The sequence below is a fragment of the Limanda limanda genome, chromosome 4, assembly GCF_963576545.1.
Source record: "Limanda limanda chromosome 4, fLimLim1.1, whole genome shotgun sequence".
NCBI lineage: Eukaryota > Metazoa > Chordata > Actinopteri > Pleuronectiformes > Pleuronectidae > Limanda > Limanda limanda.
In genome coordinates this window covers 15,501,352-15,518,941 of record NC_083639.1, presented here as the reverse complement: position 1 = coordinate 15,518,941, position 17,590 = coordinate 15,501,352, and the positions used below count along the sequence as shown (strand labels likewise).

General features: G+C 41.8%; 2 protein-coding genes across 2 annotated transcripts; both read left to right on the top strand.

Moving 5' to 3' along the window:
* The first annotated feature begins 2,787 nt into the window (after positions 1-2,787).
* Positions 2,788-8,022, top strand: otop1 (otopetrin 1). Its single transcript, XM_061070649.1, has 6 exons — positions 2,788-3,160; positions 3,385-3,521; positions 3,864-3,922; positions 4,133-4,263; positions 6,550-7,454; positions 7,852-8,022. Exons 1-6 carry the CDS (start codon positions 2,788-2,790, stop codon positions 8,020-8,022), a joined length of 1,776 nt encoding a protein of 591 aa, XP_060926632.1.
* A 4,003-nt stretch (positions 8,023-12,025) lies between these two features.
* On the top strand, positions 12,026-13,408 carry drd5a (dopamine receptor D5a). Its single transcript, XM_061070420.1, has one exon. It carries the CDS (start codon positions 12,026-12,028, stop codon positions 13,406-13,408), a length of 1,383 nt encoding a protein of 460 aa, XP_060926403.1.
* Positions 13,409-17,590: the final 4,182 nt, after the last annotated feature.

Genomic DNA, 17,590 nt, shown 5'->3' with positions numbered 1-17,590 from the left:
ACAGTGAAAGTCTGTTGATTAGATTTTGATTGGAGGGGGAAACAAACATACTGGAGTTTTAGTGTAAAGGACTTAATACATCAATTATTACAGTTTTACTTTGGTAATGCAAAACAGCACACTCATGCTGCAGTATTACATTACCACAGTAAAACTGTAATAATTTATGTATTAAGTCCTTTTGCGCATTAATATCAAACATTTGCAGACCGTATTAACTGAATTTTAAAGGCCTCTTAGTGACAAAAAACATCTTGTCATATTTATTTATTCTTCCTCATAACACACAGAAAACAGAACAACTTATGTTGGACATAAATTAGAAAAGGTTCTGCCATTTATATTATCTCCTAAAATCCGATAATAGACGTTCAACATATGGTATATTTAATCCCAGTTGTGGATAAACCTTACATATTCCTATGAAACCTAACATGCACATTAAAGGGTGTCCTGAATTTAAAATACATCTCCAGATTTATCATGATGGAAAATTAACTAATCTAAAGCAATGATGCCAAATGAAAGCTGACAGTGTTAGCTTTCATATGTTCTAAGTTAGTATTACCACTGCTGCATCAAGCATTTAAATCTGTAGCTGTATTAAAGTGAAGCTGCATGGACTTATCTTAATCACATATTTCATAAGGTTATCATTTGTTTGGTAAAATCTTCAAAGTATCTTTATACTGTTAGTTCAATGTAATGCAATATGTAGTAAACACATTTCCCTCTGTAAAGGAATACAACGAGATGGAAACAGTTCTCCATCCATTTCTTTTACATAAAGCTCTTATACAGGGAGTCAGGGTGTCAATGATTTGCCATCAGTGTCTACTCAGTGGGGCTTGTTGTGATGCTCCTCAAACAGGGAGGTGGGAGGATGCTTCCAAATGCAATCAAAAATGTTCAGACTTTATCAGTCGCCCATTAAACTTATTTGATAACAGGTAGATGAGAGACTACTTTCTTTATCGCGCTGATTGTCTGTGATCAAGACATCGATACTCAGCGTTGAGATGAGCTGTTAAAGAAACTCGATCAATGATTCAGTGCACGTGATGGTGGTGCAGAGAGATACGCATGGTAAACAGGCAACCCGTTCGCACCTATCTTTTTTTTACTTCATATTTGCGAACGGCTCGTACAGGGGATGTCTGGTGTCTGTTGTAATCGTCCGCGTGCAACTGAAGGAAAATAAACCGATTTGATGTTTGAATTGTTTTTTGAACAATTAGAACAGAATGTGTTGAATGTCCGGCCTGTCGTGGCGCACAGTCATCCATAGCGCTCGGCAGATTGAAGGCCGCCTGCAACACCTTTAATACTCCTCTGTTAAAAAAAAGAAGATTTTATCTCATTTTAAACTCAAGAGACCACAGCAAGACTATACATGTATCTATTAAAAAGGGCTTGTTCAAATTAAATGAACATGTCGGTCTATTCTTCAAACTTTTAATCTTTCTACCAAATTCAACAGAAGCTGAAAGCTGCCCCAAATGTAGTGATGCAGATTAAACAATCTGGACTGGTATCTTTTAGCTTTTCCTTAGATGAATCTAGTACTTTAGTGTGAAATACATATTAATAATATGAAGTATTAGTAATAATATATACGATATGTTACTAAGGGTAGTGGCATTGATAGACGAACGTGTTTTTCACATTAAGATTTAACAGTTTTTTGTGCTTTAATTAACATCTGAAAACCTTTTCCATCAACTTGCCCCAACTGCTTGTAAACGTGATTAAAACACTGCTCGAGCAGGATGCCTCAGCCCTCAGGACTCTGGAGGGGACCGCTGCAGAATATAGGAGCTATTGTGAAGCCATTACGCTTCATGTAAGCCTATCAATGTCAGTCTTTATAATCAGTGTAGTTTTGAAATTGATTTTAACCATAGGCCTGTTAATCTATAAAGGACGTGCCTGAAAAGGCCTCCGATAACAATCCACTTCACACTGATGACGTGTCAATCTATGTGAGCAGACTTTCATATGCTGATTGTTTTCATCCATCCCTGGCTATTTATTGAATTACATCCCCTCACAAGAGGCCATTGTGAATTTGACCATTGAAATCTGATTCTCCTTTTTTTTAAGCAACGTATTTAACCATGTCTCCACCACAGCTGGACAGAAGGATTTGAGGAGGTGGCACTTGGATTTGAGGCGCACTGAGTCAGGACAGGTCACTTCCCTCCAGTCTGCAGAAATCGCAGATTTGTGAAATGTCATCCTGTTTTTTATCTAGACTTTAACATCCGATAGCCACCCTGGGAGGATTTCAGCAGACTTGGAAAGACGCGCTGGCAGCTGCTCTTAAAAGGTGGATTTAGGCGCATATCAGGTTTTTTTCTGTTATTGTGGATAATTCCGTGCTTGGTGTTTTTGCTGCTTTATGCGGTGAATGGTTGGCACGTCGAGCCCAGTGGTTTCTCTGAATCATATGGGGGTTTCAGGAGGACGGGGGCCTGGGATCACCGAGGACTGAAACGCAATCTCCCATTTTCAGTGACTCAGCGAGGCGCACGACCACATATTTCAGTTTCAGGGTTTCAAGGTGACAATGGCATCTATCAAGTCCATCCTCGGCGAGGCCGGACACTGAAACTATGCATGGCCACTGAGCCGAACCTGGAAGATTGAATGAACATGTTTGGCACGGTACCTGTCCGTCTGAATCCCCACCTTGTGGCAACAGGTTACGCACCTCAAATGCACATATAACGCGCCGCTTTGACTCTCCTCTTCTCTCGGTTCTGTGATTTTTCTACGTCTCCCAGCATGGTGGAACACAGCGGCCTGGATATCATGTGTCTGAACAAGTACTGCCACAGTTCCTCCTCGTCCTCCAGCTCCGAGCAGGACAAGAAGACCTTCGCCAAGTTAAAGCTCAGCTTGTCGGGGGACTACCCGAGGAAGAACGCGGAGATCCTCAGCGGTCAGTACGGGACCAACCTGCTGCTGATCGGGGCCGCGCTGATGCTGGCCATCGCGCACCATGACCCCTTCGTCAAGGAAGAGCACTTTCTGTCCTTCGTCACCTGCCTCATGAGCCTGCAGCTGATGTGGATGATGTGGTACATACTGGTGCGGGACAGACAGAAGAACACGCGGACCGAGAAAGACGTGCACGCCACCACATGCTGGATAAGAGGTGAGGTTGTGCCATTACGCACGGGGTCTCAGCAGTAAATGCGTAAAATGGCCACAATTATTGTACTATCCGTGTGTGTGGAGACTACAGAGGTGTATTGTAGTATGCATAAGTCCAAAAATCGTCAAGTGCATGTGATTTGAAAAAAGTCCCACATAAATTCGATTTTTTTTGTTATTAGTGATGGTAATAACTTGATCTCTACATCTTTTTTCTTTCGGTAGGTGGTTTGACTCTCCTTGCACTCCTCTCACTTATTATGGACGCTTTCAGAATCGGGTATTATGTTGGCTACCAGTCTTGTGTGTCGGCTGTGCTCGGGGTATATCCTGTCATCCATGCAACTCACACCATAATGCAGGCAAGTTTACAGCCCCACTTTCATTTCAATAATGTGATAATCTTTCAGCAGTATTGGACACTGTGTCTTTTTGTGTCCGCGCACTGCTTAACCAGGTAGGTCTATGGATAATGTGCTCTTTGTTTCTGAGGCGAGGACCGAGCTGCTGCAACAATCTAATCCTATCTTTGTCCCTGTTATCAAGTGAATGTACTGCATATGATAAATCCTGCTGGTAAAGGGACTTAAATAGCTAATAAGTGGGTTATTCTGTTTACCAAACATGTTTAAATGAGTTATTGTTTGGGTAATGTTTGTTTTTGCCTCTTACATTTAAGTTCTGTGTCTTGTGTTGGTGTTCAGGTGCATTTTCTATGGTTTCACATCAAGGATGTCATCAAGAGCTTTGAAACATTTGAAAGGTATGTCAGTTTTTTAATGAAACAACACTTAAAATAAATCTTACAATAATGAACATTGGTTTCAGAGTCCTGAAATGTGTAAGAAGTGAAAAAAAAGTGCAAAATATGAAATGTACATCCACAGGCATACAGACTAATGTAATCAGAATACTGCCACATGCCAACAAATGATGGGTCATCAACCTTGTTTGCAACTCTTTGCTTCCTCAGGTTCGGTGTAATCCACGCAGTCTTTACAAATCTCCTCCTGTGGTGCAACGGTGTGATGTCAGAGGCCGAGCACTTCTTGAACAACCATATGAGAAGACTTTCTGCCCTGGGCTATGGAAACCTCACTATAGGTAAGGGGCCAAGGGGTCGATTGCTGGCTTGTACCTGAAGGAAAAGTACGATAGTCCACTTGAGCTCTCACGTCAATGGATAAAAGGAAAAGGAAAGAGAGGAGGGTTTGCGAGGGGAAGGGAGGTTAGCACGGCAGGCCCGGCAGGTCTTGTTTTGTGTCGAGCATCTCTCTATTAGGTTTCAGGAAAACACTGAGTGTTGCTAGTGCCGAGGCCCCCTTCCCGGCCCTTTCCCCACACTTCAGCCACCACCACCCTCCTTGGCAACCCCCCACTTGACCTCAGACGGCTTTGTCCCCAGGCTGCTTAGTCCCAAGGGTGCTGCAATTACAGTAACTGATACATCTAAGCCTAGGGTTGGGGGGTTCGCTTGCTCCTCCTCATATCCGGCTGACTGTGAGGCTGGCTGCACCCTGACTGTTGTTCCCATTTTAATTAAAGGGTGCAGGACCATAGCAGAGGGGAGGGGAGGCAGGGTTTTGTTGAGATGGTCTCTATAGGGCAACAGCATCACTATCATATGTTGGGTAGAGCTTTACAAGGAGTGAGTAAGAATAAAACATGTATTGTCGCACATGTCTAAGATGCTCAGGTTTTCAGCTAATGAGGGAAATTTAAATCAAGAAAATATGGCCAATGATTACTGACCCCCGTGGGATAGAATAAAGGTTATTATGGAGTTCTCTGCTGCAAAAGAGAATCTATACCTTTATGATTTAAGTTGTAAAGTTTCATTGAACAAAAAATACTTTAAATTCAAGTTTTAATTACAAGTCTCCAAACATATCAAATAAATAATAAGTCAAGAATCATTTCATAAATACCCCAAATATTCCTTAAATATGTATCTTACGGGCAGGAATTAGTAGTATTTTTGATACATTGAATTGTCCAAATACAAAAACAAAGTAGTTAATTTTGATACATGGCATGGTAGCTGTATTTTGTAGTACAAACAGGGTATTCTGTATTTGATTTAAAAATACATTTGGATGTATCTTTGCCCATCCCTGCTTATAGAGCATTCCTTTGTTTTGAATTTAGTTTTTCGGCTTTATTTTTTGTGTTGATCCAAATCACTGGGATGGCATTAATGTAGAGCAGTGGTGTCCAACATGAGGGCCGGGACCTCTACAGCAGCTCCACAAGTGATTGTATATTCTTATAGTCCACCCTCAAATCCTTGCTTATTTTTATACGCAAATCACTGAATAATTCGACATTTTCACACCTTTAAAAACCACTTCTTCGAAAAGAACTAGTTTCAAAGTTTTGTAACAAGTCAAACACCGGTTTGAGGGGTTAACTTATGCGCTTCCGATGCCTGTAATGCTCACTGTATCAGGTTAGTTACCTCTGCCAAGGAGGTTATGTTATTACCCATGTCCGTCTATTTGTTGGTTGGTTTGTGTGTTTGAAAGCAAGATTACGCAAAAACTACTTGACAAATTTCAAGTGCTGTTCTACTTTTCAGACGAGATTTGTCTGGAACAAAAGGATATCAACACACAACAAATCAAATCTCTATTTCATGGCCTTAGAGTTAAGCTCATAATAATGCCTAAATGTGTCCAAGACCTCATATATGATGATAGTTCTGCTGTGATGGCTACTCATTGAGTGTGATTGGTGGATCATGATAATGGTGATGGCTTGTGATTGTGGATCTTACTGGTGGATCGGGATTGTGGTGGCAGCCGATCGTGGACTATGATTACAACAAGATATATAATAATTATATACTATTACTGACAATAACTCCTCAGCTAATTTGTCATTGCTGCCCCCTTCATCTCACATTGACCCACTTCTCCATTATGTTACAAATAGTTTCTTCTAATCAGTTTTATGAGTTTTTGCTTACTCTTGCTTAGGGTAAAAACAGAGGACGTCGCACCTTGTTAATATAAGACAAATTTTGATTTGTGAATATGGGCTATAGAAATACAATTGGATTGATTGATTGATAAATTGTTGGATTGATTGATTTCATTAAACACAGTATGATACCATTTGACCAGTATACAGTGAAATTCCAAAGTATTTAAACTAAAGTAGTCTATCAAATATATACTATTTATTTTATCTTATGTTTATGTTTATTCTAACTCTATGTATGCTATATTTTTCTTAGTCTGTACTGTATAACGTCTTGATGGATATAGGTTTTGTTAATATTGTCTTTCAAAATTGACAACCAGGATTAATGTGGGATGGAATAAAAATGATTGTATGTGTTGCTGTTCTTTTCCATATCTCTAATGCCGGTTGTTATTTGTTCTGCAGCTCACTCGGATCCTCTCTGTAACTGCACCACCAGCACTTGCTCCATGTTCACCAGCAGCCTCTACTATCTCTATCCCTTCAACATCGAGTACCACATCTTTGTCTCTGCCATGCTCTTCGTCATGTGGAAAAACATCGGACGGACCATTGACCTTTCTTCGAACAGGAAAAGGTTGGCCACAAAAACCCGGGGCCTGTCCGTGGGCCCTCTCCTGGGTCTGCTAGCCCTGGCCAGCACTATCGGGATCCTGGTGGTCTACATCACCCATGTGGAGTCCCTTCAGACACGTCAGTCTGCCATTTCCATGTTCTACATTTACGGCATTGTCATGCTACTGTTCATGTGCTTTGCCGGGGCTTTAGGTCTTCTCATATACCGAGCGGACCATATACCACTGGACACTTCCAAGAACCCGTCGAGACAGCTGGACACAGAGCTGCTGTTTGGATCCTCTATCGGCTCCTGGCTCATGTCCTGGTGCAGCATTGTGGCTGTGATGAGTACCAATAGCAGCCCTCCTTACCTGTGGACAAACTTCCTCTACTCTCTGCTGATTGTGCTGGAGAAGTACATGCAGAACCTCTTTATCATAGAGTCTCTTTACCGCCAGCAAGGGGACAGAGAGAGGGAGGACCCAGAGTTACCGTCTTCTCCCGAAATCTTCTCCGTCACCTCCTCTTTAGCCCCGCCGTACAATGGCATCATCAACCGAGCTTATGAGACGCCAGAGAAAGCCTGCGTTACCATGGAGAACGAGCAGGAGGAGAGCGGGCAGGTGTACAGATGTCCAAGGAAACCCTCAGAGGTGCCACTGCCTATCGGGAGCAAAGTTGTAGAGCCTCCAAATATAAAGAGGCAAATCCTGAAGAATCTTTCTGTCTTCCTGATAATGTGCAACATCTCTGTAAGTATATAAACTTATAACCGAATGCCAATAAATACATAGGTCCATCCATCTATTTTAAAGACACGAGTAGTATATGTTTTTAGAGAGGAACTGTATTAAACCTGCTGTGGCCACACTATCAGTGCAGCACTAAAGTTCAAAACAGAGCTATGAGGAAGGTGAATATAAAACTAAGATTCATCAGGTGCCTGCCGGAAACAACAAATGAATGCTAATGTTGTAGTGTTTCCTCTAGAAGCATAAATAGGCACCTGTTTGTGAAGACGTTACCTTGAGCAGCTTTAAAAGTTGATAATATGTCTGTATTTTGTTTACAGCTTGTCAGGCTTCTGCCAATTAGCTGAGAAATCTGCAAATGCAAGTATAATGAATTCTGTTCCATTCTCTCCTCCAGCTATGGATCCTTCCCGCCTTTGGCTGCCGGCCACAGTACGACAACGGGCTGGAACAGGAGACTTTCGGCTTCAGCATATGGACAACAGTTCTCAATTTTGCCATCCCCTTGAACCTTTTCTACCGCATGCACTCAGTTGCCTCCCTCTTCGAGGTGTTCCGCCGGGTCTGACGTATTTGGCAGATGACTGACAATGCCAGGTAACATGCACAGGAACACTTGTCACCACCAGCTCCCCGAGAGTGTCTCATAGCGCAGGTCAACCGTTCAGGAGGCAGTCAGGGTCACACTCCAACAGACTTGAAAACAAGCCACGCAGGCACACAAAAACGTACATCCCTCGGTGTGGAGATGACAGAAGAGGACAAACCTGTTCACCTGCGTTCCTTGAAGAAATGCCCTGTAAAACACAGGGTCTATTAAAGATGGTGATGAACAAAACCTTTGGTTTCAAACGATTTAAAAAGACCTGTGTACTTTTTGTTATATAGTCACATATCAGTAGAAGTTGTTCTTATTGGCGCATCCTGCAAAATGTACTGTACATACAGCAAATACCACACAAATATATTGTACTGTTTTATATATGAAATTGTCAATGAAGAATAGAGTTCTCACTTGATTTTCATTTCTCAAAAGTACAAGTCACTGAAACACCTTTAGTCTCATGCATTTAATAAGGATAAAGTGCTGTACGTAACAAAGCCATGACGGCATGTTTTTACCACACGACACACATTTTATCTGTATTTAAAATGTGCATACTCTTTATGGATATGGTTCTCATGTTCTTTACTCAGTAGTTCAAGTAGTTTAATTGATGTTATGCAACACTTGAGCTACTGGAATAGTAAGAACCTCATGGTGTGTTTAGACCAAAGTGAAGCCAGTTTTTCCCATGGCACAATTACATGCAAGGTCAATGCAACAACATGAATATGAAAATACCTGTCTGCACGAAATGAAAGTGTCTCATCTTGGGTGAAAAATACGCATGGAGCTGTGTCGCGAAAGCCTTTCAGGAATCAGGAATGGAGGACTAACTTATTATATATATTATACACCTGATACCACAATATATACGAAACGTCTGTAGTTTATAGAAAAAAGGAGTTGGCTATTTTGCAGCCTTTTTTCTACTTATATGAACTGAGTTATCTCTAGCATTAGCTAACTTATCCTAACCTATTTAGTTAGTCAGTATACCAATGACTCCAAAATCAGCCCAGAAATCCCTACTCATGTGAGAATTCCGCCTGAACACACAATTATAACAGCACTATCTTTTGAATAATTTTTATGAGTTGGATACTAGTTCTCAGAAGAAGCTCCTGCATCTCTCAGTCATTGAACTTTCATCCGTGTCATCCTGATAGTCAAGTTGAAGGTTTAAGTCAAATATTCTACAGCACTGTTATAGACTGTGATTTGTATCCACTTTTATTGAAAAGTTCAAGACCAGATACAACATTTACTGTCATTTCCAATTTATGAACTGACCACATGTTGAGTTCATGTATGTGAACATGAAAAGATTCTGGTTTAACATGTTTGGAAAGATTAATCTTGTATGTGACCAGTTCTTTTAAAGATTCTCCGTCATTCCACCTCTCGTTCAAGAGACTTCTTCAGTTCTACCAGGTGAAACGACTTTAAGAAACACAAGCAAGCCTGGTAGCCTGTGTAAACCTGTACAACTCCTAGTTCCAGGATTATTACACCAGAGCAGATATTGTGTGTTTACACTCTAGGAATCAGCAATGAAAACATTACAGTCTGATATAAAGCCCAAATATATTGTATAATTGTACTGGTCAATGTGTTAATCAATGTTAAGTTCTCAACCTGGTGCTACCGGCTGTATGTATCCTCGCTATGTGCCAAGTTGTGTTAAAATACTTGTGTTTTAGGTGCAACTGTAATATTCTCTGTACATACTACCTTGCCGATCAGAATCACCCGGAAACTGGGATATGATTTGCGAGATTCCAATGATATGGTGCTCATATGTAATGATTTGTACTATAGTAATGAATGTATATCGAAATAAACGATAGTTGACTTTTTCATATTTTCTATCTCTTTTGTAGAAATTGCCTGTTTCCATTTCACAGTTGGGTCTTCTCGTTGCGATTGTAATACACCTTTACACCACAGGATGGCGCCACGTAGTCAGGTATTTTGAAGGATTTGAACCGATTTGAACTGACAATGCAAAAGCTCATATGCTATCGGGGGCGGCAGCTTGCATTTTTGTGCCATGACATGTTCTTGAGAGAAAGTGCTTTTTAAAAAAAAAATCAAGTCACAGAAACACAAATGTAGGAAATAAAACGAAAAAAGCATCAACTTTACCTCCAGGCTGTGACTTCATATTACAAAATAATGGTCTGTGGGTTTCTTTATCTTGACCACAGCTACAATATTCTACATCTTTACGCTTTTTGGACAGCAGCATCAAAGCAAACGCGCACATAACCATCATACTTTTGATTAAAGCACATTCATTCAGTGGCTGTGGTAACATCTGCATGGAACGAAGTCGTTGTGTTAGAAACAGGTTGCCTGCTGACACGACATCCTGAGATTATAGGTTATACTCCAGAGAGTTTGGCATCAGGCGTCGGGGGGATTATTTTGACGTAGAGTCAGAACGATTTGACAGGCACACAGACAAGTCTAAAAATAACCGGGAGGTCTCAGAGCCGTAAACGCCGCCGCTGCTGCTGCTCCACAGACTCACCACAGCGCACGACGCATGGCGCGGAACTCCTGGCTTTAGTGACAACCGAGAGTGTGAATGTGACTCACCTATTCACACACACACACACAACTCTGAAAAAAGTGGGTGAGCTGTGACCTCAAGTCTGCGGACATCCGGGGGATATGCATGTTTAGAGATACTCCGAAACAGATACATTTTTCCCACTAGTTTAAAATATCCAACTGGCTTTTTTCAATTTAGCCGAACACATTAAAATGAGCCGTAAGCGTTTTTTTTATCTGAAAATCAATAAAAATTATGCCTGAAAAGACTGTTATGTTGAGCCAGAGGAGTATGACAGATTATGGTGCTGCAAGTATGAATCAAAATTGTGCTCATTAATGGTGCAAGGCAGTAAAACAGTGTCGGAATCATAGGAGGTTTGAGATAGATAGATAGATAGATAGATAGATAGATAGATAGATAGATAGATAGATAGATAGATAGATAGATAGATAGATAGATAGATAGATAGATAGATAGATAGATAGATAGATAGATAGATAGATAGATAGATAGATAGATAGATAGATAGATAGATAGATAGATAGATAGATAGATGGGTAGATGGATAGATGGATAGATAGATAAACAAATAAATAGAAATTCAATGCTCAAGGCTGTCTTCTGTTTTCAGAACCATGGACAGCTCTAAGTGCTTGCAGGGCTCATTTCTATTTACAATAAATGTGTGTACGTTGTCGTTTATTGATATCTTGTGTATATATACATATATATTTGACAGGCATATATATATATATATATATATATATGTAATCCTCACAAAATGTAATCCAGCTCAATTATATGTCACGTTCAGGACTGCCGCATTATGTGCCGCAAACATAGACAGTGCGCACCAGAGGATAGATTATACACAATCAGAGAAACCTCTCGAATTTGACTTTGAAATCACACAGTTTTATTTGGGCTACATAATTACACAATTTTCTTCCGATGAAAACCCTCAAATGTTGAGGGTTTCCTCACACTCCTATAGAACAGCGCACTGTCGTGCGCAACGACACGCACAGAGGAGGTGTGATGGAGTAAGAGCCCAGCCCTGGTCAGGTTAGTGTGCGTCAGGCTGTGAGGACTCCCTCCTCATCCACACAGCGCTCAGGGTCTCTCGGACTAAGGGGTCCACTGAAGCAGCCTGTAGGACAGACATCTGGACCGGCCAGGCTGCAACATGCGCTCGCCACTGCCTGCTGCGCTTCAGCCTCTCAGCGCACCTGGCACGACGCTCGGCTCAGTTTTAACGCGCTCTCTCCTCTCCCTCCGTCTGTTCCGCACTTCTCATCAGGCTTGTAGCCGAGCGGGTCAATGGGGACTATGCAGTGAGTGGCTGATAACTGCACCTGTCCCCGCGCACGGAGCAATGCGCTGCAGTTGTACTTGAAAAGCCACATGGAGAACCCAGCCAAGTACCTCTCATCGGTGCAGGGCATTGACTCTGTGCCGGCACCCCAAGGAGAGATTATGTGGAACAGCACCGAAACAGAGGCAACAAGCGAAGGAGGAAAGGATATGGTGGTGCGCACGGTGACGGGTTGTCTGCTGTCCCTTCTCATCCTTTCGACCCTCCTGGGGAATATACTGGTTTGTTCCGCGGTTTTGCGCTTTCGGCACCTTCGGACAAAAGTCACCAACATTTTCATCGTCTCCCTGGCTCTATCGGATTTATTCGTGGCCGTCCTGGTGATGCCGTGGAAAGCTGTGGCAGAGGTGGCGGGTTACTGGCCCTTCGGCACTTTCTGTAACGTATGGGTCGCTTTTGACATTATGTGCTCCACCGCCTCCATCCTCAACCTCTGCATTATCAGCGTGGATAGATACTGGGCCATCTCAAGCCCCTTCCGCTACGAGAGGAAAATGACCCAGCGAGTTGCCTTTGTTATGATAAGCATCACTTGGACGTTGTCTGTGCTCATTTCATTCATACCGGTCCAGTTAAACTGGCACAAAGCCAGAGCTGACGACATGGCTGGGGCGCACAACTCTTCCACGAGTTGGCCGATGGAGGAAAACTGCGATTCCAGCCTGAGCAGAGAGTACGCTATATCCTCCTCTTTGATTAGTTTCTATATTCCCGTGGCGATTATGATTGTGACTTACACCCGCATATACCGGATTGCACAGATACAAATTAGGAGGATAGCCTCCCTGGAGAGAGCAGCAGAACACGCGCAAAGTTGCAGGACCAACAGAATCGAGTGCCAACACCACAACACCTTGAAAACGTCGATCAAACGGGAAACCAAAGTGTTCAAAACTCTGTCGGTGATTATGGGTGTCTTTGTGTGTTGCTGGTTACCCTTCTTCATCCTGAACTGCATGGTCCCGTTCTGCGACAGGCCAGCCACAGACCGGGAGGCGGGTCTGCCATGCGTCAGCGAAACAACTTTCGATGTCTTCGTGTGGTTCGGCTGGACCAATTCCTCCCTCAACCCCATCATCTACGCCTTCAACGCCGAGTTCAGAAAGGCCTTCGCCAGCCTCCTGGGTTGTCGCAATTTCTGCTCCAACACGCCGGTGGAAACGGTAAACATTAGTAACGAGCTGGTCTCATATAACCAAGATACCCTCATCCACAAGGAAATTGCGAACGCCTACGTCAACATGATCCCAAACGTTGTTGAATGTATTGAGCACGAAGAGACCTTCGACAGGATTTCACAGTTTTCTCACAACAACGACAATGCCACCGACTCCGTCTGTGACCTGGAAGACTGCGAGGCAGACATCAGTTTGGACAGGATGTCACCATTCACACCTAATGGATTACACTGACTCCTACTTTCTATGTCTCCCCGTGCGTAATTGGATGTATTGATAATAATGCCATATCGTTCATTCAGCTCCTTTTCCCCAGAAGCTCCTCTCCACAGGGGGCCAACATGGGTCACGGTCCTCTGAGCTCCTGATCAGCGGCCCTTTGCAACTGGTGGGGGGGTCTATTGTGACTTGGTCATATACACTTGCGCAGAGTGTCACTGCAGCCCGCCCTGCCTCAGCTTTTTGTCAAATATGAGATGTGATGTTGTTGTCCTGTTCTGAAAATAAGTAATGTGTAGGTGTTTATTTACATGGCAAGTGAAGTCTGTGTTAATTAGTTCAAAGGTTCAGTGTTGTTGAAGCTGTTGTTTACTGGAAGGCTTTACTCGGAGAGTCCACGTCTCATGATTATCCACATGGAGGGGAAATGTTTGTAAAGACTCACTGAGGATTCACAAAAGAAAACCTTTTGCTGCTTATTAATTTGTATCCAGTGCCGCCTTTCCACTGAGTATGAAAAGTGAGGGCAGCCTTACAGACAGTTCAATCCAGATAGTTCTACTCAAATGCAGTCATTTCAGCGCCTTATAGCTTATTCAAAGACGACTTCGGAGACATGAGTGGAATGTGTCGTATGGAGCTTATAAGTTACATGATGCCAAATGCAGTATTACAGTGTTTACCCACTGCACCCACCCCCAGTGACTCCTCTTGCACACCTGCTCTGCACCATGTGGACTTTTATGCAGTCTGAGCCAGGCTCCGATGGCAGGAGATTTTAATGGAGCAAAACATGATGTAAAGGTCTACAATATAATGCCGTGAAAAGTGAGTCTGTTTATACCATTAATCCAAAACAAATAATTTTCACCGGAATGAGCAAAGTCATATTTAAAAAGCTGTTTTCTCTTTTCGGTAATTTTCATTTGTTATCAAGGCCAAAATTACAGAACGCCTCTGCTTTCGCAACCGCAGCCGAGAAAACAAGACAGGTAAAATGACCAAAGATGTCGAGGAACAAATCAATAACTCAGACACAATAAGGTTGCAGCGAGTTGTCAGCTAGAGGAATGGTTGCTATAGAAAGCCTACACACACGTGAGGCCGCTGGGCCAACACAACTGGATGTCATACATCACCTGTCCCACCTCTCTCTTATCTTTGTACTGTACAGATGACCTGATTTGAATGTAAACTGTCCTTTAAACAGTGAAGTGTGTCATCATTTGTCAAATAAAATGCTGTCATACCGAGAGGAACAGTGTGCTCTGGTATCTTCCTGAAGGTGACATGAAACTTTGCAGGGCTGTAGGATTTTTCACCTCATGTTTCACTTCGCGTCTCAGCGTTAACTGTGCCATCGTCGCATGTCCACCTCGGACTTGTTCGGTTTTTTGTTTCGTTTTTAGATCTCCCTTTTAGCTGTTTACCACCTTTGGACAGACTGATGGTAGAGGATGACAGGAAATATTGACCCAGAGAGACAGTGATGGATGACGTGTGACAGAGGTCCCCAGACTCAAACTAAGGGATATCATGTAGTGAATATCATAATTATAGGCTGCTGCTCCTCTAACTCCCTTCAATACAATGTGACCGTCATTCAGAGGTTCAGAAAGCTGCGGAGTGATAAAAAAGAGCAAACACAGCCAAAGGAGGCAGCTCTGTTTTTCCTGACTTTGTCTTTTCTTGACCTCTGATCGTATAGCTCTGCGCTAACACACGATACCTGAGTAACCACATTCTGTTGGACTGCCAACAGCATCTGTCCATTCTGCTGTTCTGTCAACCACAAAACAAAACCACTTCACTGTTCCTCTCTTACATAGGTGTTGGTACATCTGTGTTATCACACAAAATAAGTAGCTTTTTACATTTGAACAAAGATAGAGAAATATCAATTTAATGTTACTCATCTTATGTATCCCAATCCGGCCATTTCCCTAAAATGAACTTCAGTATTGATGCTTGCTGACAGTTTTAATTAAAAAAAAAAATTGTCATCTCAAGATAAGTGAAATGTATTTGGTAAACTGATACAAGACAGGTCTGTCTCATTTATCTCAGAAGCCACCGCAATCTATATTATGTCTACCGACCATAAGGAAGTTAGTTGCCCGTGCTGCATGAAAAACAAGATAATTAATCCTCCACAAGATAACTAAATTTGCATTTTATAAACGTGATGTGTTCCTTCTCTGAATCCTGGTTTTCAAGTTAACCCTTATGACGTGGGAGGAGTTTACTTCAGTAAATGTTAGCATTAATGCATAAGCAGTATTTTACTTTAGTATTTACTGTTGTAGTTTTGAGATTTAAGTTACTTAAATATACTGTGTAAGTAGTTTATTCTAAATCTATTTGTTGTTTATTATTGGGAAAGCAATATGTTTTTATGTAAAATGTTTATCTGTTGTATTGCTGTTAAATATAATAGAGTAAAAGTTTAGTGTTTGCCTTTGAAATGTAGACCAACATTCCAAATGCACGATTAAAGTTAAAAGAATATTTCAACAAAAGCATTAACGTATGCACATAATTGTTATCTTATAGCTTAGTGAAAGAGTATTAATTTATACCAATTCATACATTGATAATAGTCTATACACAGCATCATATTTAATACTGTTGTGACAAGTTTTAGGTAATATTTGCTAAGTCACTTCTAACTATTGTTTTTAATTTAGTGTTGGGGTTAAAAGTGCAGAAGAGTGACAAATCAGTAATACTTGAGTAAAGTGCATGTTCCTCAATAATTGTTTCTACTTTAATAAATATCCTTGGATTCTACTGTCCAAAGATACAAAGTTTATTCACAAGTTTTGGTACTTGAGGCTGACTTTATTAGAAATGTTTTAAAATAAGTAAAAAAACAACTTATTACAAATCTCAGACATTGACATTTAATGAGGAAAATAAAACAGACACATGTAAATGACTGTCACTCTAAATGACACCACTGTTCCTCTTCTCTTGACAAATTTTCCTGAAATTAAGACAATCTGTTATTTTTCAGCAAAAAATAAAATAAAGGGAATAAGATTAAATGACATAAGGACGAGCCTGTGTTAACTATGGCCCTGTGGCTTAGCTTCCACCTCCATCCAGTTGATGGACAGGACTGGGCAGGAGGGGAAGGAGGAATCAGACAGTGACTATTTGTAGGGGATGTCTCAATGACAACAAGTCACACTGTGATTAAACCCACAGACACCACCAGTGCAATGGTTTTTATATCAGACAAGGAATGATGCAGTTTGACGATGAATAATAAGAAAAAAAGAAGGTTGACCTTAGGTTGAGGGTTGAATTGAATATGGAGGTCGTAATATTGAATTCCTAAGACACCAACTTCTGCAGTCAGAAACTAGAATGATCCCAATCCACAATCTTCTGGTTCCTTTGACATTTTCTGCATATTGAGTAAAGTATAAATATGCACTCAGGGTTATTTCTAATGATCACATACAAAATGACTGGAACAGCAGCATTGTGAGGGCATAAGGTGTTTACTTGCTTTCCGGTTGTGTCCTTGTGGCGGGGAACAGATATGAAAGGTGGTTTGACCTCGATATTCAGCCATGACAGGAGAGTTGGAGAGGCAGTGGGGGCAGGCTTAGGGGTGTTACACCATCCGTCAGGACGCATTCATCAAAATCACTCTCTCTAGTCCTGCACGCACATGAACACACACACACACACACACACACACGCACATGCATGCACGCAAACGTTAAAACACATCTATGCTCTACTCTTACTGGATATTTGTTCTGAATCTCTATTCACTGTCTCTTTATTCTCTCATACTGCAGACACACACACACAAGCACACGCACACACACACACACACACACACACGCACACGCACACGCACGCGCACACAAAGAGAGACATTTCTCCATCTCCTCTCCTCAATGCTCAGCAGGCTTCCCTCCCTTTTTATCTTCAATTATCTCAGTTATCAAAGGTAAAGGGGTGAAGCAGTTAAGCTTTGAGTTTCCTCCACCCCTCAGAGGAGCAGGTTGAACACAGTGAGTGACACCACTTTGAACTCATCCTAGCTACATGACTGTTGAGTAAATGAGCCCCCTAATTATTGTAAAGAAAAGACCTGATCCGTTTCATCAGGGACTGACCTGGGAGTAACTTCGCCAATATTAGTATCTCGCCACCTCTCTTCCTCTCCCGTCTCCA

Coding starts and splice junctions, on each gene's coding strand:
- otop1 (XM_061070649.1), top strand. CDS start 2,788: ATGGTGGAACACAGCGGCCTGGATATCATGTGTCTGAACAAGTACTGC. Junction 3,522..3,863: donor CAACTCACACCATAATGCAG/GCAAGTTTACAG, acceptor GTTGGTGTTCAG/GTGCATTTTCTATGGTTTCA. Junction 7,455..7,851: donor TGATAATGTGCAACATCTCT/GTAAGTATATAA, acceptor TCTCTCCTCCAG/CTATGGATCCTTCCCGCCTT.
- drd5a (XM_061070420.1), top strand. CDS start 12,026: ATGGAGAACCCAGCCAAGTACCTCTCATCGGTGCAGGGCATTGACTCT.